This window comes from Coturnix japonica, chromosome 12, assembly GCF_054131305.1.
Source record: "Coturnix japonica strain WE chromosome 12, WE-NBRP24, whole genome shotgun sequence".
Classification (NCBI taxonomy): Eukaryota; Metazoa; Chordata; class Aves; order Galliformes; family Phasianidae; genus Coturnix; species Coturnix japonica.
In genome coordinates this window covers 15,467,349-15,494,958 of record NC_140674.1, presented here as the reverse complement: position 1 = coordinate 15,494,958, position 27,610 = coordinate 15,467,349, and the positions used below count along the sequence as shown (strand labels likewise).

Sequence of the window (27,610 nt, the reverse complement as noted above, 5' to 3'; positions counted from 1 at the left end):
TCTCATCTTTTTGTGAAGTAAATTCCTCGGGGTCTGAAATGTACCAGGCGTGGCTTGGCTCCAAGGGGAATTCTTGAGGAAAGTTGGAGTCAAATGGGTTCAGCCATTTTTAAGCTACTCAGATGTGAATAAGTGATTTGTGCTCCTCTCAGAAGACCTGTGCTTGGGTAACTCAGACTCTGTGTCCCAGAACAGGAGAGGTTTCTGAATGGGATGGTGTGGATGCAAGCGTTTCCCAGGAGCAGCTTTGCAGGGAGGCCAATATCAGCTCCGTGTTTGAGTTTCGGTGGCATGAAGCTGGGGCTGCAGGTGTTTCTGGGGCAGGTTTCTGGGGCAGGGAGTGAGGTGGTGCTGCCTGCAGATGGTGCCAGGCAGCCCAGATGGCTGTGACACAGGGACAAGGCAGCCTGGAGGGGATGCATCCAGCTGGCACCCTGCATCCAGGAGATCCATCCCATTCCGGGGACCAGGAGCATCAAAATGCCCACACATTGGGGATTTAGGAGATTTTGCATGTGCTTTATCAGTCACTTCAGGGGTGTGTCAGCTCCAGCCGTGGGGAAAGCAAGTGGACTCTGGTATCCTCAGGCTAGGGACCAGGGCTGAATGTAGGGCAGCTGGCACCATCACTCGTGCGGGAGGTGGGAGTGGGAATTTGGGATCCCTGTGGGGTTCTCTGAGTGTGTGCTGCTCTGGTTGGGATCTGAGGCTGAGACCTGACACTGGGATGGGAGTCACAGTGTGATGGGGATGGGACAGATCAGGGACAGAAAGGACTGAGGAGGATCAGGAGATGGGATGGGGGGTGATGGGATGGAATGGGATGGGAGTACATGAGACAGGATGGAGCAGGTGGAGTGCAGTAGGATGGGACAGGACTGTAGAGGGTGGAATGGAATGGAATGGAATGGAATGGAATGGAATGGAATGGAATGGAATGGAATGGAATGGGACAAGGCTGTAGGAAGTGGAATGGAGTGGAATGGAATGGAATGGAATGGAATGGAATGGAATGGAATGGAATGGAATGGAATGGGACAAGGCTGTAGGAAGTGGAATGGAATGAAAGGGAATGGAATGGTAGTGTGGAGCACGGGATGGAACTGTAACGGATAAGATGGAAAGTAATGGAAGGAATGGAGCAGAATGGAATGGAGTGGAATTGAATGAGACAGGACCGTGGGATAGAATGGGATGGAATGAACTGGAATGGGAGTGCAGAAGATGGGATGGGACTGTAAAGAACAGGATAGAAAGGAATTGAATGGAATGAGACGGGATGAAATGGAATGGGGTGGAATAGAAATGTAGAAGATGGGATGGGATGGGATGGGATGGGATGGGATGGGATGGGATGGGATGGGGTGGGATGGGATGGGATGGGGTGGAATGGGATGGGGTGGGATGGGGTGGGATGGGGTGGGGTGGAATGGGATGGGGTGGGATGGGATGGGATGGGGTGGGATGCTGTAGGGCTGCATGGTATTGAGTAGAATAATGGAATGGAGTGGGACTGTAGAAGATGAAGCGGAACGGAATGGGACTGTATTGGATGGAATGGCATGAGACAAGATGTGCAGGTGGGGATGCGCTGGGTGGCTCAGACCATCCTGTGAGCACACAGCGGGCTCTGTACGCCCCCCCATCGCCCCCCAGCCGTGTTGTGGGCCGGGCCCGGCGCTGCGGTTCGTTCCCCTTTAAGCCCCAGTTCCGCGGGTGTCCGCTGGGTGGGGCGCTCTGCCCGCCCCGCTCTTCCCGCTCTCGGGGCGTGGCCTCTCGTCCCGCCCCGCGCAGCGCCCGCCCCTTCCAATTCATCTTTCCGCGAAAGCCCCGCCCCCTCTCCGTACCGCCGTCCAATCAGCGCCGCGCTCTCCGTCGCCAGGGGCGCCGTGTTGTCACGGGGCGGAGCTGATTGGCCGGCGGGTCCCGCCCCTCTCGGCTGAGCGGCGGCGGCGGCGGCGGCGGAGCCAGAGCGCGATCGTGGCGCGGCGGCGAGAAGAGCCGCGCGTGGCGCCGAGCTCGGCACTGCCCGGCGGGGCCGCCCGCACCGCCCCCCGCCATGGCCGCCACCGCCCGCCCGGGGGCCGCCCCGCCGCCGCCGCCGCTGCTTCCCCTCCTGCTGCTCCTGCTGCTGCCCGGCGGCCGCCGCGCCCTCGAGGGTGAGTACCGGCCGGGCGTGCCCGCCGCACCGGGGCCCGGGTAGTGCGGGTGACACGGGTGCCGCGTGCTCCGAGCCGGGACTCGTATCGCCTGCAGCCGGCGCCGTGTGGAGCCGGAGCGCTGCCCGTGCGCGGTGTCCGGCTCCGTCCGTTCCCCGGTGCTTTAACCCCCCCGGTCCCGGTCTGGTTCCGCTCGTGCCGCAGCCTCACGGAAGGAGGAGGGATCCCCCCTCGTGCTGCTCCATTCGCTTTTCCTCCTTTCGTTGGCTCGTATCCCGCTCCCCGCGGCTTTGCGGCCCCGCTCCGGGCTGTAGGAACCGGGGCCCGGCTGGGTTTTGTCTCGGTGCGAAGCGTGCGCGATGTCCGGTGAGCGGCCCCGCTGCTCGAGGAGGGGAGGCAGAGGGAAACCCCCGGTACGGAGCGTTGCTCAGCGCCCCGGGACCGCGCGGCGATCGCTGCCCGGCGGAGGGGCCGCCGCTTTTGTTCGTTCCGAGGCGGTTCTGCTCGTTCCGAAGCTCCGCTGCCCCCGGTGTCGGGTCGGGGCTGCTGGAGCCGGAGCCCGAACCGCTGCGGTTCTGGAAGGAGCATTTCCACCACGTTTGTGCTTTCTACAAAGTTTTGGGGGCGGCTGTTTGTGGCGTTTTCTCTCCTCCTCCCTCTTACCCGGTGCGTTTTTTTGTGTGTGGTTTTTTTTTTTTTCCTCCTTCTTTATTTTGGCAGAAGGGTGGGGAAAAAGGAAAAAAAAAACAACAAAAAATCACATCCTCCTTTGTAGGCTGGAGGAAGGGAGCTGCGATTCGTGGCCTGCTCGGGCTGGGAAGCGAGAGTCGGGGCGAGGAGAAACCAATGTGTGCCCAGCTTGCCTGGAGCATCGCCGTGCCCCCGGCCCCTCCGACCCCATTTCCCATTGGGGCTTTGGGAATTGGGAAGGAAGCAGCGGCAGCACAACGATGTGAGCATCTCCCAGTGCTGTCCGAGCCGCTGGGGCTCAGCCTCTGCCTTGATGCCGGGGGGAGAAGAGCCAGAAAAGGAGGGCGAACAACCGGCTCGTGGGGTCTTCACTGCTTCCCAAGTGTGGAATAGGGTCAGGGAGCAAACACGCTGCCCCAAGAGGTCAGGGCTGGTCCCAGGTGGACGGCTTCAGGGCCTGGCTGGTACTGCACGGCATTTTGGGGGCTGGCCTTGAGTCCCTTGGGACTTCATTTATTTATTTATTTTCCCGTATTTTCCCCCCTCTCCTTTTTGCCGTGATCTGAGCTAGAGGGAAAGTTGCTGCCGTTCCCATCCCCGCTGCTCATCTCGGGGTCAGCCAGCTCCAGCACTTTGGCTGCAGCGGGGCGTTCCCAGCCGCTCACAACACTGCTCACTGATGGACATGGAGCCCTAGAGTGTGCACGTTCGGTCGGATATTTTAGTGCTGACCATAAATCTGGCATGGCAGTAAATCTGCGCTCGCGTCTTCCAGGCTACGGCAGCCCCCAAGTCCTGACTGTCCCCCTCCAAGAGGTGATGGGCTGCTGCCCGGCCAGGAGGGCACGGTCCCAGCGGTACAGGGCTGGATCTGCTCCATCCTCGGGGGCACAGCGTGGCATTGGGTTTCTTTACGAGGCCCCACGGGGGTGGGGGGGAGCTGCACTCGGCAGTGGCTCAGTGAGGGCTTTGTGCTGCTGAGGAGAAAATGGTTTCTCTCCAGATCCCGTAAGTGCGCTGGGTTTGTTTGAAGTCACAATGTGTTTTTCTTCTCTGGTTCAGCAGTCCCCAGGCCGGCTGCAGAAGGAATGTTCTGTCCGGGGGCAACAGCGGATCCTTTCTCCCGTGCGGGGGTCTGGAGCTGAGGAGTTGTCTCATCAGGGCTGCGGGGCAGTCGAGGCCGTCACCACCCGTTGGGGTTAAAGCCCTGGCAGGAGGGAGCTGGGAGCCTTTGGGGTAGCTCTGCCCATCCCCATTGGGATGTGGGTGGGCTGGGACCACTTTTGGAGGAACGTACCCCTCCTGCGTGAGCCGTCTCCCTGCTCACAGAGCTCCATCTACACTGAAGGGTTTCTGTGTGCCATTCCACCAGCCCCAGCTCTAGCAAAATACCCAAACCAGGAGGATTTATGGGGGTTTTCCTCCTCTGACCCCATCCCCACCTTGCTCCCAGACTGACCACGCGTCGGGAGCTGGAGCCACCAGGTATTTTCTTGGCAGGGATGTTTGCTTTTCCTTTAATTACTTTATCAGTGGGGTGATCCAGGGAAGCCGGCCCCGCTGTTTTATTGATGCTCGGGGTAGGGCTGCAAGAAAAGCAGGTCGCAGGGCTCCGTCACACTTGCTGAATTCATTCAATCCCCCATTCCTCGCAAAAAGCTCTGTTTGTGGAGCCATGCTCCGAGTCCGGGATGAGAAGGGCTCTCCTTTGTGTCAAGCAGAGCATGCGGCCAGTCGGGAACTCCACAACCCCGCATTGTCTGCAGCTCTGCCATGGGGCAGCACCCGGCTGCACTCCGGGGCTGTGTTCATCCACCCAGGCTTGGCGATGGGGGAATAGCGGCCTCTGGTTTTTAAGGAATGAACCGAAACTCCCTGTTTTGTTGTGATGACTTAGTGCCAGAGATATTCAGGGAAACCAGTCGGTTGCATTTTCTTTCCGTGAGCCGTTTGCTGCTGCCTGCTCCAGGAGCAGGAGAGCTTGGTGTTTAATTAAAACAGCCCCAGCAACCTGAATCACAGACTCGCATGTTTTTAAAATTGTAGCTGTTCCTGTTGTGCTGAGTCAAACTGGTTTGTCGGGATCTGGCGTCTCCGCCTGGGAGCTGTGCTGGGGGAGGGTGCGGGGCTGTGGGGTTGCCAGCCGGGATCCCCCCCTTGGTGCATGGGGAAGCAGTGGGGTGGGTGCTGCGTGGGTCACAGGGACCTGTCCCTGTCCCCCAGGGTTGTGCTGGAGCTGGTGGCTGCCATCACTCCCTGCTTACCCAGCATGGGACCCAGGAGGAGCTGGTGTCACTATGGAGCAGGCGTGTTCCCAAGCTTTGGGAAGAGGGGAGCATCTGTGCGGTGACTCCACCGCGGGGATCAGGCCCTGTGCAGGAGCTGGCTGTGGCCCCGGGGATGGGCTGCCATTTTGGAGGCTTCTTGCAGCAGTGCCGTTCCCACCCTGGCGGGATGGTCCCATTCAAGTTCTCGCTTTGCCTTTTGTTGTTGTTGTTTTATGTATATCGCCGTCATTACTGTTGCACAAAATCCAGGCCCAGGCTGGGACTGGGCTCGCCCCGTGGCAGTGCCAACCCGTCAGGGCTGGTGGCGGGCGTGGGCCATCCTCCCTCATCAACAGAGACCCACAGAGCCCGCCAGCAGGATGGGAGCCATTTTGTAGGCCTCGAGGCCTCGTGCTCCCTCCCTTGGCTTCCAGCATTGCCCACCCTTGGTAGGGCCTTGTGGTGCTGAGCTCAGGGCCTCCATCCCCTTCCCATCCACAGAGCCAAAGGGCCCAGAGCCTGCTTCCCCGGGAGCCTGCTATCCCCTCGGCAAGGCGGGATGGTGCGCGGTTCCGCATGGCTCCGCATGGCCGCCCCTCTGAGGAGGAAGGGGAGCCATCTTGGGAAGAGGCTGGAGCTGCGCGCTGCAGCCCTGCTCCCCGCACGTGCGCCAGCACGTGGCAGCCGGGGGTCCAGGCAGGGGATTTCTGTGGGATTTTTGGTTTATTTTGTATTTTATTTTATTCTTGCATGTCGCTGAGCTCTGTGCGGCCGAGGCCTGGCGTTCCTCACCCTGTTGACAAACACCTGTTTCCCAGCCCCCTCCCCAGGAATGCTGTGGGCATGGGGGCCCTGCAGGGGTTGTGGTGCCTCTGGTGGGGGGGTGCACTGTCCATGCTGTCCCCCCTGTCCCACAGGTCCATCCCATGAGGGATTTCCCCACCCACGTCAGCTGTGGGGGGATTTGGGCCTCCCTGTTCCTCTCCGAGGTGGGGCTCGGGGGCCTCCTCAGGACAAAATGTGTTTTGGGGAGGGGATGTGCCCCCCTCCCAGCCCCTCCTCCTCATCCCCGGGGTGCCCAGCGAGGGCTGGGGAGCAGGAGGGACCCCACGGGCCGGGGAGCGGGGAGGGGGCTCGCGGCATGCACGCACACACGGCGTGCGATCCAAGGCCTTTTTTATTAATGAGAAAAATGTGCAGGGTTTGAACGATCGCCAGGAACAGATTTATTCTAGTTCCCCAGAAATTAAACTGAAATGAAGGAGCGAGTCAGCTCGGCCCGGCACCCCCTCCTGACTCTGTGCTTGTTTTAACTCTGGAAGAATCTGACTTCGGGGTGGGGGAGGCGGGGGGGAGGATATTTGGGTTTAAGCAGTTCCAGATGGGCTCGGTGCTCAAGGAAGCGAGCAGAGAGCAGCGTGGAGATTTGGGTAACTGCCCCAGGCAGGAGAGAGGAGGGAAATCTTGGCAGGAACCCTTGCTCCGCGCTGCCTGGATGGGATGCAGCTTGGCAGCCGAGCCGCCCCGTCTGTGGGGCGAACCTTTGTGTGTGCAATGAGTAACCTTTTTTGGGGAGGGGGTGTTTTTTAAATATCATTACTCTTTTCCTGGCCTCTTTCCAGAGGTACAACCTGGAAAAAAAACAGAGCTGGGGGGGGGAGAAGAGAGAGGTATTTCGGATTGCAGCCTGCTCTAAGAGATAGAGGCAGAAGCACGACAAGGCTGCCCAAACTATGGGATTTTGGAGATCTGCACCAGCCTAGTGGCCCTGTAGGGACAGTGCCCCACAAAGCCATTACCGTGCTTCCCTCATCCCAGGGCCTGGAAACACGGGCTGCTTTGCTGCCTACGTCCTGGTTAATGGTATTTGTGCCTTGAACAGGTCTGGCATCTCTGGATCAGATGAGTTATTTCTGTGGCAGTGGAGGGCGGCTGCATGGCTGCTCCTTCTGGGGACAGCGACCTATAAATCTCTCCTACATGCAGGCCCACATGGGTACCACCCAGTGCAACGCTGCTGACTTTGTTCTATGGGAGCTGATGGCAGGGATGTGCCCATCCTGAGCAGGTGCCTGGCATTGGAAGGCTGGCAGGGCCACTGACAGGGCTTGAGGCTTTTCCATGGGGTCTCTCCGCAGAGGGAAGATGGCTTTTCCCAAAGGAGAGGAAAAGCAGCGAGCGCTGGGGCTTGTGCACCATGTGGGCAGGGAAGGCAGCTCGCCCTGGCGAAGCTGACCCTGGCGCGGTGCATCAGGCATTGACATCCGAAATCCCGGTGGTATTAATAGAACAGTAATTGCAGCGCAGGGCTGGACTCGGGCAGCTGGCTCGAGGCCTCCCCCAGCGTCAGCACGGCCGTTCAGCGGGACCAGGGGCTGGCAGCGGGACCTGGCAGAGCACGGGCTGCACGTGTCCAGGGCACAGTGGAGCGCTTGGTGTGTGGCTGTAGGGCAGGGACTGCTGTCCTGCTGCAAAATCCCCGTGCTCCAGGTACTGTGATTTGCAGGGTTCGCACACAGTACATGTGCCACACAGCGCTGCAGCCCAGTTTGGCACGGCTGTGCTTTGCAGAGGCAGAAATCTGCTGTGCGTGGCTCGACCTGCTGCATGGATGCCTGTCCCTCCCCGCATCCCGGGTGCTGCCACTTGATCTGCTTTTCACAGTTGCAGAGCTGGCACCTGTCCCCTCTCACATGCTTCAGTCTGTCTCACGGCCATCAGGAAACAGCTCCTGGCGAGGAGCACGCGGCCGGAAAACCCTCTTCAGGCAGTCAGCGGGTGGGCGCCGGGCAGGGCTGGATGGAGGCAGCCCCTGTGTCCCTTGTGCTCGCAGTCATCCCACTACTGGCTCTGCCCACGGAGTAGGCGCCAGGTATTGGGGTCAGGGCAGGGGGAGACGCAGCTGGATGATGGCTCAGAGCCACGGGGCTGTCTTCCCGGGTGAGTTATTACACCCTGATGCGGGCTGCCCTCACAGGTGTGGGGTTGGGAAATGGAGGGGGAGGATGCATCCTTGCTTGGAGCATCCTTGGGCTCTGCCGGGAGCTGACCGTGGGGCTGGGACCAGGCTGCCCTTCCTCAGTGGGGCACGGACTGCTGCCCGTGTGTGTGTGTGTGTGTGTATGTGTGTGGTGTGTACAAAGGGGCCTTAATCTCAGTTGGGGCCTCTGGGCCCTGTCATAATGCAGAAATAATGAGTCTATTATTAAGTGCCCACAGTACTTCTTCACTCCGGTGGCTCGCCTCCAGCAGCAGGCAGAACCTGCCCCGCTTGAAGTGGATGTGTCATCATTTGCCTCAGCAAATCCAATCCCCTTTGATGATGGGCCAAACGCCCTTGGCACAAAGGGCCACAGCTGTGATACAGGCCCCACTTTTTTTCTTTCCCCTCCTCTCTTCTCTTTGTTCCAAGCTCGTTGGCTCACCCTGGACCTGGGGTGAGTGCACACTGGTGGGCGTGGGCGGATGCAGCCCTCCATCCCCCCAGCAGTGGGATGGGGCACAGGGAGGGGGTCACTGCAGCACTCCTGGTTCTCTCCGCTGCTGGGAGCAGGCTCAGCGCGAGGCTTGTTCCCAGCGTGGGTGGTGATAGGGAGTGCTCCAGCCCTTCCCTGGGGCTGAGCGAGCTGCCCTGGCCCCAAAGCTGTGGGTGGGACTCTGCACAGAGCTGCATGTCTGAGACCCCAAGCGTGCAGAGTGGTGGAAAATGGGGGAGCTGGGCTTTTCCTTGTGGGCTGTGTGGTGTCCTGACAGTGCTGCAGGCACCTTCTCCATGTTCCTTGTGCCCAAAGCTTCTGCTATGGGTGCACACAGGGCCGTCCCTTGTCCAGGAGGACAAGGAGAGCTGTGGGGTTGGCTGAAACCTCAAGGTGGGGAGAACAGCACGCCCTGGGAAAGGCATCGAGGGTCTGACCCGATGCCTGGCGCCCTGTGTGGCTCCACTTTTGTGTACACGAAACGCTCGTCAGCGGGAAAAGTGCAACCTCAGGTTCTCTCCCACAGGCAGCTCTTTGTTCCCAGATAAAGGGCCGTGCACCAAAGGCCCTTTGTGCCGCTGCTTAGAACGGTGCTGGGATTAATTGTGCCGATAGGTGCTTGAATGGGGAGTGCACAAGGCCGTCCGCTCCTGCCATCATTATCTCAAAACTGAGGAGGAAATTAAAATGTACGAGAGATGCCCCTTTTGGTGGCTTTTTGACTAGCAGGCAGCAACCAGAGCTGCACGCAGATCCTGCTGTCCCCAGCCAGCACCTCTGCTCCCAGTGCCCTGATGGAGCTGCTGCGGGTGGGATGGGATGGGACGGCTGCTGGGGCTTGGCTCCTGGGTGCGATGGTGCGCGTGGCTCCCAAGGTGTTGCAGAACAGGTTCCCATGTTTGCAGCAGGGCTGCGTGGGTGTCTTTACTAACTTTCCTCCCTTGCCTTCTTCCAGGATGCTCTGGAGCGTGCTGGCTGCCTTCTCCCCGTCGGGGCAAGGAGCTGGCGTCGTACCCTGCTAGCACATCCTGATAAAGGCGGCAGTCCCCACGTTCAAAGGCAAGAGCACTTAAATTGGAGCCGGTTGGTGGAGACGATTGAGTCTTCCCCAGCGGCTTCATCTTGAAAGAATTTTCCCTTCTGGCTCAGGCAGCACTAAGCGCAAAGCCTGCCATCACTGCTGAGCATGTCTGCCGCCGAACAGTGCAAGCTGGGGGCTCTCAGGGCCTCTTCAGGAGAGGCGGAATGTTTCGCTGGCCATGGAGCATGCACACAGCATTCCTCAGCCCCTGCTTTGTAATAGGTCCTGGGGTTCAGGTGGGCCCACGCCAGGGCTTCGTGTGCCCTGTGAGCTGCTGAGGACCCTGCAAAAGGGATGCGGGGGAAGTACAGGAACTAGGGTCTTTGTAGCTTGAGGTGCACAAAGGAGATTTGGCAGGGAGGAGGCAGCCAGAAACATTCCGCCTTAGTGCACGGCCCCATCTGAGAAGTGAGGCTCTTTCCCTGCCCTTGGATCTGTCTCTGCCACAGAAATCCTGCTTTGGTGTGGGGGTGGCTGTGCATTGCTGTGCTTGCCAAATCCTAGCAGGGATTGTGCTCTCCTGAGCTCCTTGGCCTGGCTGGAGGTAAGCAGAGGACAACTCCCCAGCAGTGATAAAGCGGGGCTGGGGGAGACTTACCAAAGCTACAGAAACTGGGAGCCAATTTCCCATTGACTAATGGAACCAGGCACTCCTCAGCATGCGGGATTTGGAAGGCTTTGACTCACAGCTTACTGCATCTTGATGCCATTCACATCTCTCCAAAGCACCTGCAGACCTGGGCTGAGTGAGGAGCGCCCCAGCACTGTGCCAGCATGGTGCCCAAATCTCCCCGGATACCCCAACCTTGTGTGCCAGTGTGTGCCCACTTGGTGAGGGATGGATGCTCAGCACACCCAGTACTTGGTGCAGAGAGGCAGCCAATTTGGTGCTGCTGCACAGAGAAATCATTGCAGCAGCTTTAAGGGCACAGTGTAGCTCTGGCTGGGCTCAGTGTGCAGCCCTGGGATCATCCACTGCGATCTTCATGTGCTGTACGGCTGCATGGAGAGGCCAGGGGGGGCTGCTGACCCTGGCCAGCCCCACGGCTGCAGGAAACCCTGCTGCCCTCTGTGCTCGGCCCTGTTTCCTTTAGTTGTATCGCCCAGTTGTTTTATTCCTATTATTTTCCCTCCCTGTTCTCACCGTGTGGTTTATGTGGCTCTCGTGCCAGCAGGGCCGGCTCAGCCCTGTTGTTTTCTTTCCCCTCCTTGCTGTTTGGAGGGCAGATGCTGCCAAATGAGGATACGGCGTGTCCCAGCCACGCAGGGAAGAGCGGTGCCGGAGGGGACCTTTGGTGCCATGGGGTGTGGAGGCTGTGCAGGGGTTTCCCTCACACCGTGGGTAAATTTGAGAACCAGGGTGCTCGTGGGACCCCTGTGCCATGTCCCCATCCCATCCTGGAGCCCTTGGCTGGATGCATCCTGCACCCCATTACAGCCTGGGTCTCCTCTATGGGACTTGGCAGCCCTACGCTGTCAGCACGCGCTTGGCTCTGCTCCGCTGCCAGCACTGCGTTCCCGGCCCCCACAGCACTGCTGTGCCCTTATTAGGACAGCTGGCTCCCAGGGCCGGCCCTGGGATCACTGCGGGTGGCTCTGCTCCCCATCCCCAGTGCAGCACAGGGGCTCCAGGGTGCCTGGGATGGGATGTCTCATCCTTCACTCTGAGCGTGCTGCCCTGCCCCGCTGCCTTGGGGCTGTGTGCTGGCTGCGGGCATGGCTGTGGATGCCACACTGTATTGCTGGCTGCTGCCCCCAGGGTGGGACGCAGGAGGAAGGAATCCTCCAGCCAGGATTCATCCCCATAATGTGTGAACACTTCCTTCCTCCTCCATGCTTCCTCCTCAGCTGGGTCAGCCAGTGCTTTTCCTGAAGTGGAAGAGAAGGTGCGATTGCCTCTTGCTCGTAGGGCGAAGTCACCGTGCTGGGAATGAGCACACTCTGAGCAAGCGATGGATGACTCTATGCCCTTCATCTCTATGAGGGATGGACAGATGTCCCCCAGGGAGCTGTGCAGAGAGCAGCAGGGGTCATGCCTGCAGCTGGATGTGGGAAACATTCTTCAGGGCTGCTGGCAGGAACCTGTGAGTGCACTGGGTTGTGTTATCCAGCTCCAGGGTTTTACTCTGTGCTTGCAGCCCTTTGCCCTCCCAGCTCCCATGGGCAGGAGGAACCCAAGCCTCCAGCATCCTATCACTATCCCAGCCCAGATGCAGTGGGACATGGAGGGAGTAGCATCATTCCCGGTCGTTGCATTTCTCTCCCAGTTTCTGTGTGCAGCATTGCTCACTCGGAGCTGCAGCTCTGCCTGGGATTAGCGACAGCTGCCTGCAATTGCAGCTCTTCCCAGACAAGCGTCTCGCTCCCCCAAGGCTGGGGCTGGGGCTGTTTGGGGAATGCTGTCGGGGTGGTTTGTCTTGTAGTCTGCTCCAGGAATGTTGGCCAGACGGTCAAATTCTTCTCCCCTCTTGTAAAATGAGTGATGTGGGGCGTCTCTGGGAGAGCAGCCTGCCAGTCCCTCCTCCTCTGGATAAACCTGCCTGGCCCGCACCACCCTGCCATGGGAACAGGCCCTTTCAACCCCAGCCACAGTAAATACATGCCCTGCCAAAGCACAAGGGGAGGCGCGCAGGGGGCCGGGAGGTGGGGGGCTGGTGGCCGGGCTGGGGGTGGCAACGCGTCCCTATGCCACCTGGCCGGCTGCTCCGCAGGGACGCCTCGCTCTTCCTGTTCTGACAGCAGAGCAGAAATCTGGAGTCTGTCTGCGCCGCTCCCCCTCCTCCCACCACGTCTCACCCCCCAAGTTGCTGTTTTCCACAGAAATGTCAGCCTAAGCTCTTTTCTCCCCCACTCCTCCTGTTTTTTTCCCTTGAATCTTGGCCTTCATCTCCAATTACTTTTCTCCTTCCTCCCTCTCTCTCTCTCTAGAGACCCTGATGGACACGAAGTGGGTGACCTCGGAGCTGGCATGGACAACCCATCCAGAGACAGGGGTAAGTTTGAAGCCAGTTCCGTCCCCAACTATGGAACTTGGGGTCAGGGTCCCTTGCTCACACTTTCCCTTGCCCTCCCCTTGCTCCCATGCTTTCTAAATCCTATAGCTCCATGCTGACTCCCAGCCGGTGGAGCCCTGGTCCCTTGGTCGCAATGAGGGTCCCTTGGTCACCTTGTAGGGCTGGGGCTGGCAGACGTGCTCCCCATTATCTGCTGCCCTACCCAGTGCCAGGGTCTGATGCCCTGCTTCTCTCTTGCAGTGGGAAGAGGTCAGTGGTTACGACGAGGCTATGAACCCCATCCGCACGTACCAGGTGTGCAACGTGCGAGAGGCCAACCAGAACAACTGGCTTCGTACCAAGTTTATCCAGCGCCAGGATGTCCAGCGTGTCTATGTGGAGCTGAAATTCACCGTACGGGACTGCAACAGCATCCCCAACATCCCTGGTTCCTGCAAAGAGACCTTCAACCTCTTCTATTATGAGTCGGATACGGATTCTGCCTCTGCCAATAGCCCTTTCTGGATGGAGAACCCCTATATCAAAGTGGATACAATTGCTCCAGATGAGAGCTTCTCCAAACTGGAGTCTGGCCGTGTGAACACCAAGGTGCGCAGCTTTGGGCCACTCTCCAAGAATGGCTTTTACCTGGCTTTCCAGGATCTGGGGGCCTGTATGTCCCTCATCTCCGTCCGGGCTTTCTACAAGAAATGTTCCAACACCATCGCTGGCTTTGCTATCTTCCCTGAGACCCTGACGGGGGCTGAGCCCACGTCGCTGGTCATTGCTCCGGGCACCTGCATCCCCAACGCAGTGGAGGTGTCTGTGCCCCTGAAGCTGTACTGCAATGGTGACGGCGAGTGGATGGTGCCTGTGGGAGCGTGCACGTGTGCAGCTGGGTACGAGCCAGCCATGAAGGACACCCAGTGCCAAGGTAAGGGCTTGGTGCGGTCTCTCTTGGCTTATCCATTGCACTGCACGTGCGTGCTCATGCAGAGGAGGTGTTGAGCTAGGTCTCATTTTGGAGGCTGGGGAGCCTAGATGGCTCCGTAAGGATGGAGCATTTGTGCTGTCTCAGGACTGGTCTGTGCTTCTGATGACTGCTTGCTTTAAAGCTTTGGTGGTCCATACCAGCATAGCTTACCAGTGCCAAGCTGGGGAGCATCCGCGAAGTGCTGAGATATGGGATGTGTCTGCATGGCGCAGTCTGCAGCGCCGTGTGGCTCGGGGGATGTAGCAAGCCCTCATGTGTTTCCAATACTTTCCTCTCGCACCGGCTGCTGTGACCGATGTCTCTGCCCTCCCTCCTGCAGTGTGTAAAGGTGCAGGTGGTCGGGGCAAGCCCCTGCTCCCAGTGAGCAAGATTTCACACGGCCTGTGCAGAGGCATTCAGAATGCTGACAGTGAGCGGGGCCCCACTGAGCTGGCTGTGGGAGGCCCCCTGCCAGAGCTGCAGGCTTGCAGTGAGCCTTCCTTCCTTGGAGGGAAGGAGAAAGCATCCTGCCTGCAGATGAGTGGCACTGGAGGGTTGGTGTTGTTGTTTCACCCCAGGCAGGAAATGCTGATTTGGAAAGATCAGTGTGGATGGGTGTAATGCTTGCTTTTTGGGGTTATTATGCCTTAGGGAGCTGCCTCCAGCACTGAGGACCCTGCCCTGGGGTAGGACCCCAGTGTTCCCCTTGGATGGAGGCACGGACAACAGGGCGCCAGGGCTGGTTGCCTCGTGCTCACAGATGACGGGCTGCTTGGCACTAAGCCTTTGCTCTTGGCAGGGGTGGTGGGATTTGGGATGTATATGTGACCGTAGCGACTGCTTGCAGGGAGCTCAGCCTTTGAGTACTGTTGGTCTGGGAACAGACAGCCACCAGTAGCAGGCACCCACTGTTTGGTTTGGTTTGTGGTCCCTGCTCCTGGGGAGATGGCTCCATGTTGCTTGAGTTGGGAGATCCTACAGCCCCTATAGGGTGTTTGCTGTTCCTCAGTGATGAGAGGGGCGTGGGGTACCACTTCACGCCAGCCCTCGTGGCTCCCCATTTGGAAGAGGTATCAGAGGCAGTGCTACATACAGCATCCTCCCCAGGGAGAGGCAGGGAGAGGAGCTTCATCCTTCCCCCATCCTCCAGCCCATGGGCAGCACTTTTGGGTTCTCCTTACACAGGGAAGCTGCACGCATGACCCCATCCAGCGCCCATCCCCTGCCCTTCACTGGGTGGAAATGGCATACACACGTTTCTCTGGGAAACTCGCACCACGTTCATACGATCACATTTTCCACCATATGACCGTGTGTTTTAAGTGGAAACAGCTGAGGAAGGGCTCGCATAACCCAGCTCCATTTTCTGCTCTTTGTTGGCTGCTTCATAGCTGCGTTTCAGCCTTTATTCCCCCGTTTTGCTCATAGCTCACCCTGGCAATACCCCTGCAGATAGCTGGTGTATGGAGAGTGCGGGACAGAGCCCCCCATGCCGTATTGTACCATGTCCCAGCATCGCTGCTGGGATTGCGGAGCTCAGAGTGCCACGAGGTGCCAGATGGCATTTTAATAAATAACAATACTGCGTTAGCACTTAGATGGGATAAGCCCTCTTGTAAATCTCTCCCGTTCCCTAGCCTTTCCATGGCCTTTGAAGCTCTCCTCCTCCTCCTCTTTATCTGCATCCAGCGCTGGGATTAGGGTCCTTATTCAGACCTGTGACAATACGCCTTGGATCCCGGTCCCAAGGGATGAGCCTGGCTGAAGGCAGCTCCTTGGGCACGCTTTGTCATGCGAGCTGTGAGAATGGGATCTGCCGCCCTGCTCGGGAGTTGCCACAGCATTGATTTGGCATCTCATTCTCAGCCTCATTATCTTTATTTAATTAGCACACGGCCCTTCTGGGGGTTGTGCCGCTTCCCACACGCTCCATGCAGAGATGTGCGGAGGCAGCACTCACAGGAGCGGAGCCCGTGGCCGGGCTGGCACCATGGGGACGTGTGCCCTCATCCCCCCTCACTCTGCAGTACCTCCACATCACTTTGCACGTGGTGCCCACAGGCCAGCAATAGGATTTCCCATGGAGCAGTCAGATTCCGGTGCTTCATGAGAGCGCTGCCAGCAGAGCTCCAGCCCTTTCCTTCCAACCCCCTCCTGCCATACAGGGTGTGCACGGCGGTGCTGCTGCCTATTTGGGTGCTGTCAGCAGGTGATAGCAGGTCAGGCCGCGGCCAAAGTGTGGGGTTTGTCAAAATGCGTTTTCCTCGCGATCGGTGACTAATGGGAACATCACCACGAATTAAAGGAAAAAAAAAAAACACAACAGAAAACGCCAAGCCAGCATTGCACTCACCAACTGTTTGCAGCTTTGCATTGCAACACGGGGTTGCTGCATGAAAACCAGGAAGTGAAACTGCCTTCTATTAATTGGCCGGGATTACAGATCAAAGGCAGTGCAGGCAGAGCAGCGCTGGCCTGCGGAGCTGGGCAGCCCCACAATGGGCTGCTTGTACCACAGCACGGAGATCTGCCGTCCTGCCCGTGACCTGCTGTGGCTCTGGGGGCACTTTGCTCATTGAAAATTCCTCCAACAAAAAAGCAAACCCACGCAAAATATCATTTTCCCACCTCTTCCTCAGATGCCACCGCTCAAACCCCAATGGAGTCTTCCCTTCCTCTGCCCTACGAGTTTATTCCATTCATTTCTGGGCTGCACAGGTGTAAAATATTTCTACCTGAAGGGTGTTTTAAAAGAAAAATCAAGTGCCTTTTAAGAGAGACTTGAAACAAGAGCCACTGCCTCGCCAGGGGCTGGGCTGCTTACAGGAGAGTGAAGGCAGTGATGAGCATAGGTCCATGCAGCGCACACGGTCTTGGGCAGAGCTGGTAGCTGTCTGTAGTGGAAGGACGGGGCTGCTGGGCAGAGGGATGCGTTCACCTGCACACTGCTTTGGTCCTACAGGGAGGGAAATAGCCGGGATGGGAAAGCAGCTGAGGGGTTAAGTTGGGGCAAATCGGAGCTGCTCCATGGGAGGGGACCATAGGTTTCAGGGGATGCTCAGTGTGTGGTTCCCCCATTCCATGCAGTCATCACTGGGGTGAGTCACCATGCTCTCGATGGTAGTTTTGTTTCGGTGTTTTTCGGCTCCCTCCCTTGGATTTTGCTCACGGGGTGGGGACAATACGGGGGAAGAGTGCAGGAGCAGTAGTGCAGGATCCAGCTGTGGGGCTGATGTGCACCAGGAGGAGCAACCCTCCATACAGTTACCCCACATTGCTGGGCTGCAGCTCCCTCCTGCCATCCAACAGCCCCTCTGCAGAGCTCTGCTCGCTTCCCTGACCTGTTATCCCATGGCTGTCAGCAGCTGTCATGTTCTCCCCGGAGGTGACTGCAGCCCAGCGCCGGGAGATGTGATCTGTGTGCAGAGGTTGGGGGCTGCTATTTGATTTGAGGATGCTTCAGCAGGAAAAAAAGGGCAGATGCAGAGCTGCGGGTGGAAGTGAGGAGCTCAGCGTAGCGGCGTTGTGCAGGAGGAGATGACACAGATCCACGGGGACCTGGGATCAGCTTTCAGCTCAGTTACGGCTTCAAATGTGGCTGAGAGCTGTCACGCTGCCACCGAGGTCCTTATGCTCTGATTTATTAAACAGAGTTGGATGCTCTGGCACAGTGGTGCAGCTGGGCCTCGCCTCTCAGCCTGCTTTTCCCCTTCCCAAATGGGTGGCAGCAAGGCTTGCACTGCAAAGAGGAGGAGGAGGAAGCAAGGAGGAAGGCCTCTGAGAGGAGAGGGGTGACTGTGGGCTCACCAGCCCAGGCTGTGTGCTGCTGCTCTCCCAGCCCATGCTGGGCCTTTTCTGCTCCACGCAAGCACTGCTCCAGTTTCACCCCTCTATTATTTCAGGGGGGTTTGTCCCCGACAGATCCGGGCTCTTGTCCATAACCAAAGCATGTTTGGCAGCTCTTGGAGCCCAGAGTGTTCCTGTCCAAGAGGTTTCAGTCATCTCTCATTCCTCAGCAATCTGGTTCCTGATGTGTGAAGCTGCATCCACCCAGTTTTAACTGCCTGCAACTGAGGCTGGGCTGGGCCTCTGCGTGCCGGGGCTGCTCCAGCACCTTGGGCTGGTCCCTCCATATCTCAGGGGGATGGAGCACTGCCTTCATCCCTTTCTTCAGGATGATTCCTTTAGAGCTGCACAGAATGGGCTAAACTTGAGTTTCTAAAGGATGGATACAGAAGTCTAAAGGGTAGTTCAGGTCAGTGAGCCTGACTGTGGGGCCCATCCTGTTCACTCTGAGGGACTCTGGCCATGGAGTTAGGGTGGCTGCGGTCCCTGCAGTGCTTGGGTGCAGTGACCCACAGCACCCTGGTGCCGGAGAGCTTCCATGCAGGGTGTCAGGAGATGGCTCATAGCAGGAAACTTCCGCTCGCCGCAGCCCTGTGAAGCAAGTTGAAGCTCCTTGTGTTTAGGGTGATGTCATCAGGAAGGCACGGGGCAAGAGTTTCCACTTCAGGGACTGCAAGGATGGCCGCATGCCCCAGGGCCAGGCAGATAGAGCTGTGGGGGTCTTGCTGATGTGGGGATGGGGCAGGAGATGTTGTGGGCCCCATGCTGGGAGGATTCCACACCCCGATTATCACAGGGCTGCACTAAATGAGGCTATGTGAAGGCACAGGGTGGTTTCCCAATGCCATTCTGCTCCTAGGCCTGAGTGCTGTTAATCCCTTCACGTGCCCCTCGTTAGGGCTGAGCGCCTGCGGTGCGAGCGGGGCCAGCTCCAGGGCTCTTCCAGTGTGCATCGGAAGCAGGGGCAGGAATGTTGTAGTCTGGCTCAGCACACAGCACTGGAGCCAGCTCGGAGGTGCCGCCGCCACGGGCTGAGAAGTGGTTCAAGTGGCCAGGGTGGGAGATTTGGGGTGGGGTGGGCACTTCAGGGTGACAGGGGCCTCCCATAGGGAATGCCAGGCTGGGCTGAGCACATCCTCCCTGGACGTGTGCCTCCAGGAATGGAGTGTGGGGCTGGGTGTGGGCAGGGGGGAGCAAATGGAACATTGCTGTGTGCCCTTCACGAATGTGGCTTCATTTTCCCTTCCTCCAGCGTGCGGCCCGGGAATGTTCAAATCCAAGCAGGGCGAGGGCCCCTGCTCCCCCTGCCCTCCCAACAGCCGCACCACTGCAGGAGCAGCCACAGTCTGTATATGTCGCAGCGGCTTCTTCCGAGCAGACACGGACCCCGCAGACAGTGCCTGCACCAGTGAGTGCCCTGCGGGTGGGATGGGAGCTGGGGGTGGGAGGGACGCGTGGGGCAGCCATCCCTGACATCCCCCCGTGCCTCTCCAGGTGTGCCCTCAGCCCCACGCAGCGTCATCTCCAACGTGAATGAGACGTCGTTGGTGCTGGAGTGGAGTGAGCCACAGGACGCGGGCGGGCGGGATGACCTGCTCTACAACGTCATCTGCAAGAAGTGCAGCGTGGAGAGGCGGCTGTGCACGCGCTGCGACGACAACGTGGAGTTCGTGCCGCGCCAGCTGGGCCTCACCGAGCGACGCATCTACATCAGCAACCTGATGGCCCACACCCAGTACACCTTCGAGATCCAGGCGGTGAATGGTATCTCCAGCAAGAGCCCCTACCCTCCCCATTTTGCCTCCGTCAACATCACAACCAACCAGGCAGGTCAGTGCCACCCTGCACCACTGTCTCTAATCCCCTGGGTGAATTCTCCTCTCTGTTTAAACACACATCCCTTGAAAGCATGCAGTCTGAATGCATGCAGGCAGGGAAGGGCAGGCTTGGCAGATGCTCTGGAGAGCTCCTAGACCCACCCCAGAGAGATGCTGTGCCTGCTGCGAAGGGAGGAAGAAGGCGAGATTTCTCCCCCTGTGGGCCTGGGAAGGCTCAGCACCAGCCCAAACCTCTTCAGCCAGCAGAGTGCTGTGCTGTTCTCTCCTTCCTTCCTACCTGGCCCAGCTCCAGTGTGCTGGTAATCTCCAGCCACCACACTGATCTGATTTCACAGGTCTCACAGGTGGGGTGGAGTGAGGAGCTCCCTGCAAGGGGAGGAGCAAAGGGAGTTCTGCTTTGGTCTGCAGGGTCCTTCCTTGGACCAGTTTGCAGCTGTGCACAGGATGAAGTGTCAGCTCAGAGCAATTATTTGGTCCCTTGTCATCTTGGCTGCAAGGCTGCCAGAGGCAGTCCCAAAACTTTTCAGCCTTTTCACTGGGGTTCTCTGAGCAGGTCCTGGGTTCCTCAAGGGTCCCCCCAAGGATCTCGGGGGACACACTGTGCACAGCCTGGCTGGGTGCCAGTGCTGGCACTGCCAAATTTCCCTTCTTTCCCTCTCCCAGCCCCGTCTGCTGTGCCCACCATGCACCTGCACAGCAGCACCGGGAACAGCATGACTCTGTCATGGACTCCCCCGGAGAGGCCCAACGGCATCATTCTCGACTATGAAATCAAGTACTCTGAGAAGGTAAAGCAGAGAATCCCTTCCCTAACCCTGGCCTTTCTGGCCGGCCATCAGCCCCACAGTGACGGGGGACATGTCACAGAGGTGACACCTGCATATCTCCCTTACAGCAAGGCCAGGGCGATGGCATTGCCAACACTGTCACCAGCCAGAAGAACTCAGTGCGGCTGGATGGGCTGAAGGCCAATGCCCGCTACATGGTGCAGGTCCGAGCGCGCACAGTGGCTGGATATGGCCGCTACAGCCTCCCCACTGAGTTCCAGACAACTGCAGAGGATGGTAGGTACCAGGACAGGACTGCCTCCATCCCCCAGCCCTCCTACACATGCCTCCTCCCCAGCCTGATTTTGATTCCTGCTTCTCCCTGTGCCAGGCTCCACTGGCAAGACTTTCCAGGAGCTGCCTCTCATCGTGGGTTCGGCTACCGCAGGGCTGCTGTTCGTCATCGTGGTGGTCATCATCGCTATCGTCTGCTTCAGGTAGTGGCTTTGCAGGGCGTGGTGGCTTGGAGCAAGGTGGGGGTTGCTTATGCCTGCGGGCAGAGTTCCAGCAGCTCCAGTCTGAGAGCACAGGGCTGGACCTGCTGCACTGGGGTCCTGCTGCTGGAGGAGGAACTCTCTGGCTTTGTCCACCTGTGCTGGGATTTGGAAGCTGGCAGTGAATGTCTTTGCCCCATCAGGAAAGGGATGGTTACTGAACAACTCCTCTCGTCTCCTTTGGGCAGGAAGCAGCGCAACAGCACAGATCCCGAGTACACAGAGAAGCTGCAGCAATATGGTGAGTGTGAGGCCAGCACATATGCTTTCTCCTGAGTCCTACCCCACACGCAAGCGAAGGTGCAGCCTTTGCTACTTGAGGACCATGCCAGGCTGGTGTGGCATGCCGTCCATGTTGTATCCCCACTGGTGATGATTCCTCTGCCCTTGCAGTCACTCCTGGAATGAAGGTCTACATTGACCCCTTCACCTATGAAGACCCAAATGAAGCTGTCCGGGAATTTGCCAAAGAGATTGATATCTCCTGCGTCAAAATTGAGGAGGTCATTGGAGCAGGCAAGTCCCAGGGTTGGGCACAGTGACTGCTGAGAACACAGCTTGTCCCCAGCTGCCAGCTCACCCCCTTCTCACCCACAGGGGAGTTCGGTGAGGTGTGCCGCGGGCGCCTGAAGCTGCCTGGCCGCCGTGAGATCTTTGTGGCCATCAAGACACTAAAGGTGGGCTACACGGAGCGGCAGCGGCGGGACTTCCTGAGCGAAGCCAGCATCATGGGCCAGTTTGACCACCCCAACATCATCCACCTGGAGGGTGTGGTGACCAAGAGCCGCCCCGTCATGATCATCACAGAGTTCATGGAGAACTGCGCTCTCGACTCTTTCCTCCGGGTAAGCAACAAGGCCCACCCTGATCTTCTCCATCCCTCTGGGTGGTCACACTGACACCCCCAGGGCTAAACTGTGCAGAGACACCTCTGGGTGCCTATTCTGGAATAGCCCTAGGGAGGAAGGGTGGTGGTAGCACAGAGAGATCCCTCCCAGTCCATACAGGGTGTTAAAACCCTTCTGATCTCTCCCCTGGCAGCTGAATGATGGGCAGTTCACAGTCATCCAGCTGGTGGGGATGCTGCGAGGCATCGCTGCTGGCATGAAGTACCTCTCAGAGATGAACTACGTGCACCGAGACCTGGCTGCCCGCAACATCCTGGTCAACAGCAACTTGGTCTGCAAAGTGTCTGACTTCGGGCTCTCCCGCTTTTTGGAGGATGATCCGGCCGACCCCACCTACACCAGCTCCCTGGTACAGGACACTCATGGGAATCTGCAGAGCTGGGGACAGGAGGACAGAGCAGGCATGTGCTTAATAACAGAGCTTTGTATCCCTGCAGGGAGGCAAGATCCCCATCAGGTGGACAGCTCCCGAGGCCATCGCCTACCGCAAATTCACATCTGCCAGTGATGTGTGGAGCTACGGCATCGTCATGTGGGAAGTGATGTCCTATGGGGAGCGACCCTACTGGGACATGTCCAACCAGGATGTAAGTGCTCACCCAAGAGTGAGGAACTTGGGGTCACCAGTGGGGACCCAGCACACTCACAGCCTGCTTCTGTGCACCTCTCTACACAGGTGATCAATGCAGTGGAGCAGGATTACCGCCTGCCACCCCCCATGGACTGCCCCACAGCGCTGCACCAGCTGATGTTGGACTGCTGGGTGCGGGACCGCAACTTGCGGCCCAAGTTTGCACAGATCGTCAACACGCTGGACAAGCTGATCCGCAATGCTGCCAGCCTGAAGGTCATCGCCAGCGTCCAGTCCGGGTCAGTGGCATCCACAGTCTGTGGGAGCACAGAGGCATTTAGGGCTGGAGTCACAAGATAGCAGGGATAAGGCATCTCCCTGCTTCCATGTGCACCTCTGCACCCCCTGCTCCCCGTGACCTGTGGCTCTCTTGCCTTGCAGTGTGTCCCAGCCGCTCCTGGACCGCACTGTGCCCGATTACACCACCTTCACCACTGTGGGAGACTGGCTGGATGCCATCAAAATGGGACGGTACAAGGAGAACTTTGTCAACGCCGGCTTCGCCTCCTTTGATCTGGTGGCGCAAATGACAGCAGAGTGAGTCCCTGCTTGTAGGACTGGGGCAAATGATCTTGGGTGGTTTGTGTGGGGTCATCCCATGAAGTAAAGATCTGGGAGCAAGCATCTGGTGGTAAAGGTGGTGTGAGAGGGATGCCAGACTGCTGCAGTGAAGATGGGATCACTTGGTGGCAGCTAGATGGGGCAGGGCCATGTGCCAGTTGGTACTGGGGTGGGCAGATCACCAAATCCATCTCCTTCTCCTTGCAGGGACCTGTTGAGGATAGGAGTGACGCTAGCAGGGCACCAGAAGAAGATCCTGAGCAGCATTCAGGACATGAGGCTGCAGATGAACCAGACGCTGCCGGTTCAGGTTTGACCGCAGGGGACTCTGCATTGGAACGGACTGAGGGAACCTGCCAACCAGGTTCTGTTTGCGGTGCAGCCCGGCTTCCCGATTTCCCCTTCCCGTGGCGCTCCTCTGCCTCGGACGCTCGCCGGGGACAGGCTGGGCCGGGCCACCCTTCCCTGGATCTGAGGCACTCGTGCCAAGAGGGAGCCCGGCTTTTCGTCCCGTGTCCCGCTGCGGCGAGGCAGTGACGCAGTCTTCATATTGAAGATGGATTATGGGACGGAGATGGCACATCCCGCTTCCCGCCCTGTCTCAGTGCTCATCAGTTTGAAGAGATGTTCTGCTTCTTGGATTTCTTTACACCCCGGTTTTCCCCCCTCAAGTCTTCACTTCCCCCTACCCCTGAGGCCACAGACTGTTGACCCGTCCGCTGAGTCCGTCAGACACTCCGAAGCCTTCCCCAAGCCCGGTCCCTGCATGGAGACGGCGCCAGGGACAGGGCTACGGCCCCAGACAATCACTCCACCCCTCCGCACGAGGGTCCTCACTGGGACGTGTCTGAAGGGGAAAGGCTCTGCTCCCTTTTTGGCTTTGCACGCCAGAACCCGAACCCCGTGAGATTTACTATGCAGGGAGTTAGGCAAAAAAATAATAATAATAATAATAGAGAGAGATATATTAAAAAGAAAAAAAAAAGAAAAAAAAAAAAAGAGGGTGCAGAAAGGGGACCCTCTTGGTTCTCGTGGCCAGCTCTGGACTGCAGAGTGAGGCCGTCAGCACGTTTGCACAGGGACCCTCCAGCCCCCGAAGCGGGGCCGGGTGCGGGGCCGGGGCCACACGGAGGCCTGGCCTCCCCCAGCCTCCTGTTTTATGCAGAAGGAGCGGGTGCCGCTCCTGCCACACGCTGTGATTGCTGCCAAAAGACTCACTCACCTTCCTCTGACTTCACTGCAGCCCGCTTCCTCTGTGCTGAGGGCAAGACTCCCAGCGTGCGTGAGTGTGCGTGAGTGTGTGCGTGCGTGCGTGAGTGCTGGCCGGCAGGACTGTGTGAGGCAATGGGCAGAATAAAGGCAATAAGAATTTTATCAGCGTTTCCTTTGCTCGATCGCTCTCGCTGCACCGGCGCGGGGCTGCTGCCTCCATCACTGCCCATGGCCGTGGGTCCCCATCCCTGTGTGCCCGTAACCCCTGCTGTAACACTGACACTCCCGCAGGGTCCCTATAGGTGCCCGTAGGCACCGATGTGTGCCAGCAGGGAGGTGCCAAGCAGATGGGTGCCAGCCTGTGGTGCTCTCAGGGTTGGAGGGGACAGGTCTCAGGGCACAGCCAGCCCCAGAACTCCATCTGGAGCTGCTGATAGTGCTTTTCCCATTCTCTCCTTGTGTTGAGCCTGACCTGTGGGACCGCAGCCCCATGAGTGCAAACTGAGCGAGGCCAGCCCTGACCCACAGCACATGGGGAGCGCAGCACGCAGCCTGCCTTTCCCACTGCACATGGGAGTGTTGCAACTGCCTCCGTGAGTCACAGATGCCAAACGGGAGCTGCTGAGCTGGGTGCAAACTCACCCGCTGCTGCAAAGTGCACGGCAAGGGAAGGATCCGGGGCTGCTGACATATGGTCCCTGTGCCCTCTGCCCCTCGAGCATCCTTCCCCAGGGCTCTGATCCTGCCCTGTATGCCAGACCCCGCTTGCTCCACACGCAGTGCAGTGGGCTGAGGATGAGGAGGTGCTCCCCATGGGGTGCCCCCCTCCCTGCCAGGCGCCGCACAGCAGGTGCTGTTTTTCCCCTTCCCTTAACGCTCACCTGCCCTTGGGTTTCTCATTAACCCCGTCCTCCTCCGCAAGGAACAGCAAACAGCAGGAGGGCAGCACGGCACCGCAGCACAGCAACGGCTGAAAGGCTCCGCACCACCTGCCCCCCCGGAGCTCCGTGTGCCCATCGCTGCAGTGGGGATCCCAGCACCCCGCTCCCTGTAGCAGCCCCGCTGTTTGCTCCCCGCTTGGCTTTGCTGCTTTAGGGGGGTGGGAGGGGGTTCATCTGGTGGGATTTGCTCCCGAGGTGTTGCACCCCACGCTGTGCTGCTCCCCTTCATACAAATGTGTACAGAGAGAAAGAAAGGTGCATTGAACGGGGAAAGAAAGCAAAGGCGACCACCGGCAGCAGTGCGGATCAATGCGAGCGTGCGTTTGTACAAATATTTTTTAACAAAAGGTTAAAAAACAACAGAAACAACAAAAAAAAGACTTTTTTCCTTTTCCAATTAAATTATTTAAGGAATTTTACGGAGCTCTGTGATGCCCGCGTGGTTCTTGTGGGGTCAGGGTGGTGGGTTGTGAGTCTGTGATCGCCCCATGGGGACGCGGCGCAGTGCCACTATGGGTGCACTGTGGGGGAGTGGGGGCAGCGCTGGGGATGGGGTGGCCCTGGAGGGACATATCGGGGGTGAGCCCTGCTTGTGCCCTCCCCGCACTCAGCTCTCCCCTCTCCCAGCCCTTCCAAAGAGCCTTTTGTGCTGCTGGGGTCTTTCCCGCCCCCCCTCCCTCCTTTTAATTCCTAACCAGGAGATTAAGGGAAGACAAAGGCTCCGATTGTTCCCCACTCTGTGGAGATCTGGAAAGTTCCGAGAGAGGGGAACCGTCTCTTTCCAGATGCACTGGTGGAAGGGGGGGACGCACAGCCCAGGTGGAGGGGTTTGACAGTGGGGGGTGGGGGGGACACCGGGGTGGCACCAGGGGTGGGTCCCACTGGATGGAAAGCAATGCCACTGCAGATGGGGTGCAGGCTGCCCCAGGAGTGAGACCCTTCCCCTGGCCATAGGGAGCAGCTATGGGGGCACCCGGCCATGGCAGGAGCTCTGAGCCTCTCCCTGCAAGGAGGAGGAGGAGATGGAGGAGGAAAAGGAGAAGGAGGAGGAGGAAGGCTGCGGACGGCTTGGCCGGCTCGCCCGGCTGCTTGGCGTTGTCGCTGCTAACTCTTGGCTGACACCTCGGTGACTTGGCAGGGAGACGCTCCAGCAGCCCCGTCAGCTGCCTGGGGCCGGAGCAGCTGGAAGGGATCACGGCTCGGCACCGCTCAGCCCATGGCAGCCAACAGCCAGCGGGATGGGGCCATGGGTGCCCATGCGCCCTGCCTGTCCCCATCACACCTCGACCCCAATGCAAACCTATGGGAACCCACATCCATGGGACGGGATGGGACACAGCAGGACGCCATCCAGGCGGGTCGTTGCCCTGTGTACAGAGCCAGGGCAGCATCGCAGCCCGCCCAGGGGGGACAAAGCACAAAGGGACGGGACCCGGCCGCTTTCCCATGCTCATATGGAGCAGCAAGACACCCACGAGCGCCCCAGCTCTGCTCCTTCTGTTTCCCGTTAAGATTATTTATTGGTAATTTTTAAGACCACTTACAGGCTCTGTTCACGTGCCAGGACCCTACACAGCCTTTTTCTCCCAGGGCTTTTTTTTTTTTTTTTTTAAATTATTTATTAAAAAATAAAAATAAAAGAAAAAGAAAAAAAAGAAAAAAAAAAAGATTGATTTAATCATTTTCTTCCCACCCTTTGCTTCCCATCCCCTTTGGTCCCACCATCACACCACGACTCTGTCCCCTACTTGAGCAGGGCTGAGCATCCCAAACCGTGACTCTGAGGACAAAGGGCTGCCAGCAGCCCAGCACCACGATGGGGAACCCTTCCCCAGGAGGGCCTTCCATCCCCCCGCACCACTCTTCCTTCCGCAGCCGGAAGCCCAAAGGGTTCTGATCCCCTTTTATTGCCCTCATTCTGCTTTGATCTCGTGGTATCTCTCCGTGCCCGTCCGGGGGCCGTGGGGCAGTCCCTGTGTCAGACTGGTTCTGCGACACATTGCTGCCTAATGAGAAATTTCCTCTCCCCGCGCTTCGCTGGTTTATTTTAGCACTGGTATCGCTACCCCACCTCTGCCTCTCGTAGGGCTGAGTCATGGGGCACCTCCCGGCCCTCGTCCCCACTCCGCCACCACTCTACCACCCTCTCTTCTCCTGGGATGGCATCAGAAACCCGATGTCCCATGGCCCACCACGGCGCATGAGTGGGTGCCCATAAGCGATACCCCAGGACAGGCCCCAATTCCCTGCTCCGTGCTCAGGGAACCGCAGCTCCAGGCTGCTGCTGGAGTTCAAAGGGACGGGAGAAACCCGCAGCTCCCCCTCTGCGTGAGGGTTTGGGCTCGGCTCCCCGCTCACAGCCTGCCGATGCTCCGTGCCTTTCCAGGCTTTCCTCACTAATGAGGCAGCGTGGGAAGCGGTGGGAGGTGTGGGCCCCAAAATTGGGTCAGGATGTGGTGGGGGGAGAGGGGCCCCCATCCTCATCCTATATGGAGACTGTGGGGTCTCGTCTGCTCCTGGGGATCCCCAGCTGCCCCCTGCCCCTAACAGATCCCTGCTGCCCCCAGACCATTCCCCAAGAGCCCTGCACTGGTTCTCTGAGGGCTCAGGCTCCATAGCCGCAAGTGTATCTATCATGCTGTCCCCAGTGTCACCCAGGTGTGGGGCTGAGGCTGCACCCCGGGAGGACAAAGCAGAAACCATGACCCAACCC

The 27,610-nt window shown here is 58.7% G+C and overlaps 1 protein-coding gene across 2 annotated transcripts; it reads left to right on the top strand.

Moving 5' to 3' along the window:
* The first annotated feature begins 1,938 nt into the window (after window positions 1–1,938).
* Window positions 1,939–24,118, top strand: EPHB3 (EPH receptor B3). Of its 2 annotated transcripts, XM_032446573.2 has the most exons (16): window positions 1,939–2,159; window positions 12,602–12,666; window positions 12,928–13,600; window positions 18,738–18,893; window positions 18,980–19,315; window positions 19,987–20,111; window positions 20,219–20,387; window positions 20,482–20,587; window positions 20,833–20,885; window positions 21,038–21,160; window positions 21,242–21,489; window positions 21,686–21,901; window positions 21,990–22,139; window positions 22,229–22,422; window positions 22,565–22,720; window positions 22,952–24,118. In XM_032446573.2, the coding sequence occupies exons 1-16, from the start codon at window positions 2,060–2,062 to the stop codon at window positions 23,058–23,060; spliced, it is 2,979 nt and encodes a 992-aa protein (XP_032302464.2). In that variant the 5' UTR covers window positions 1,939–2,059; the 3' UTR covers window positions 23,061–24,118. The 2 variants fall into 2 exon arrangements, with proteins under 2 accessions (XP_032302464.2, XP_085369308.1); XM_085513182.1 differs by lacking the exon at window positions 1,939–2,159 and having other exon boundaries at window positions 20,788–20,885.
* Window positions 24,119–27,610: the final 3,492 nt, after the last annotated feature.

What these genes read in the sequence shown, in the direction of transcription:
- EPHB3 (XM_032446573.2), top strand. Translation starts at nt 2,060, where the DNA reads ATGGCCGCCACCGCCCGCCCGGGGGCCGCCCCGCCGCCGCCGCCGCTG. An exon ending in CCAGACAACTGCAGAGGATG is followed by an intron (nt 20,388 to 20,481) that starts GTAGGTACCAGG and finishes TCCCTGTGCCAG; the next exon opens with GCTCCACTGGCAAGACTTTC. An exon ending in GTGGCGCAAATGACAGCAGA is followed by an intron (nt 22,721 to 22,951) that starts GTGAGTCCCTGC and finishes TTCTCCTTGCAG; the next exon opens with GGACCTGTTGAGGATAGGAG.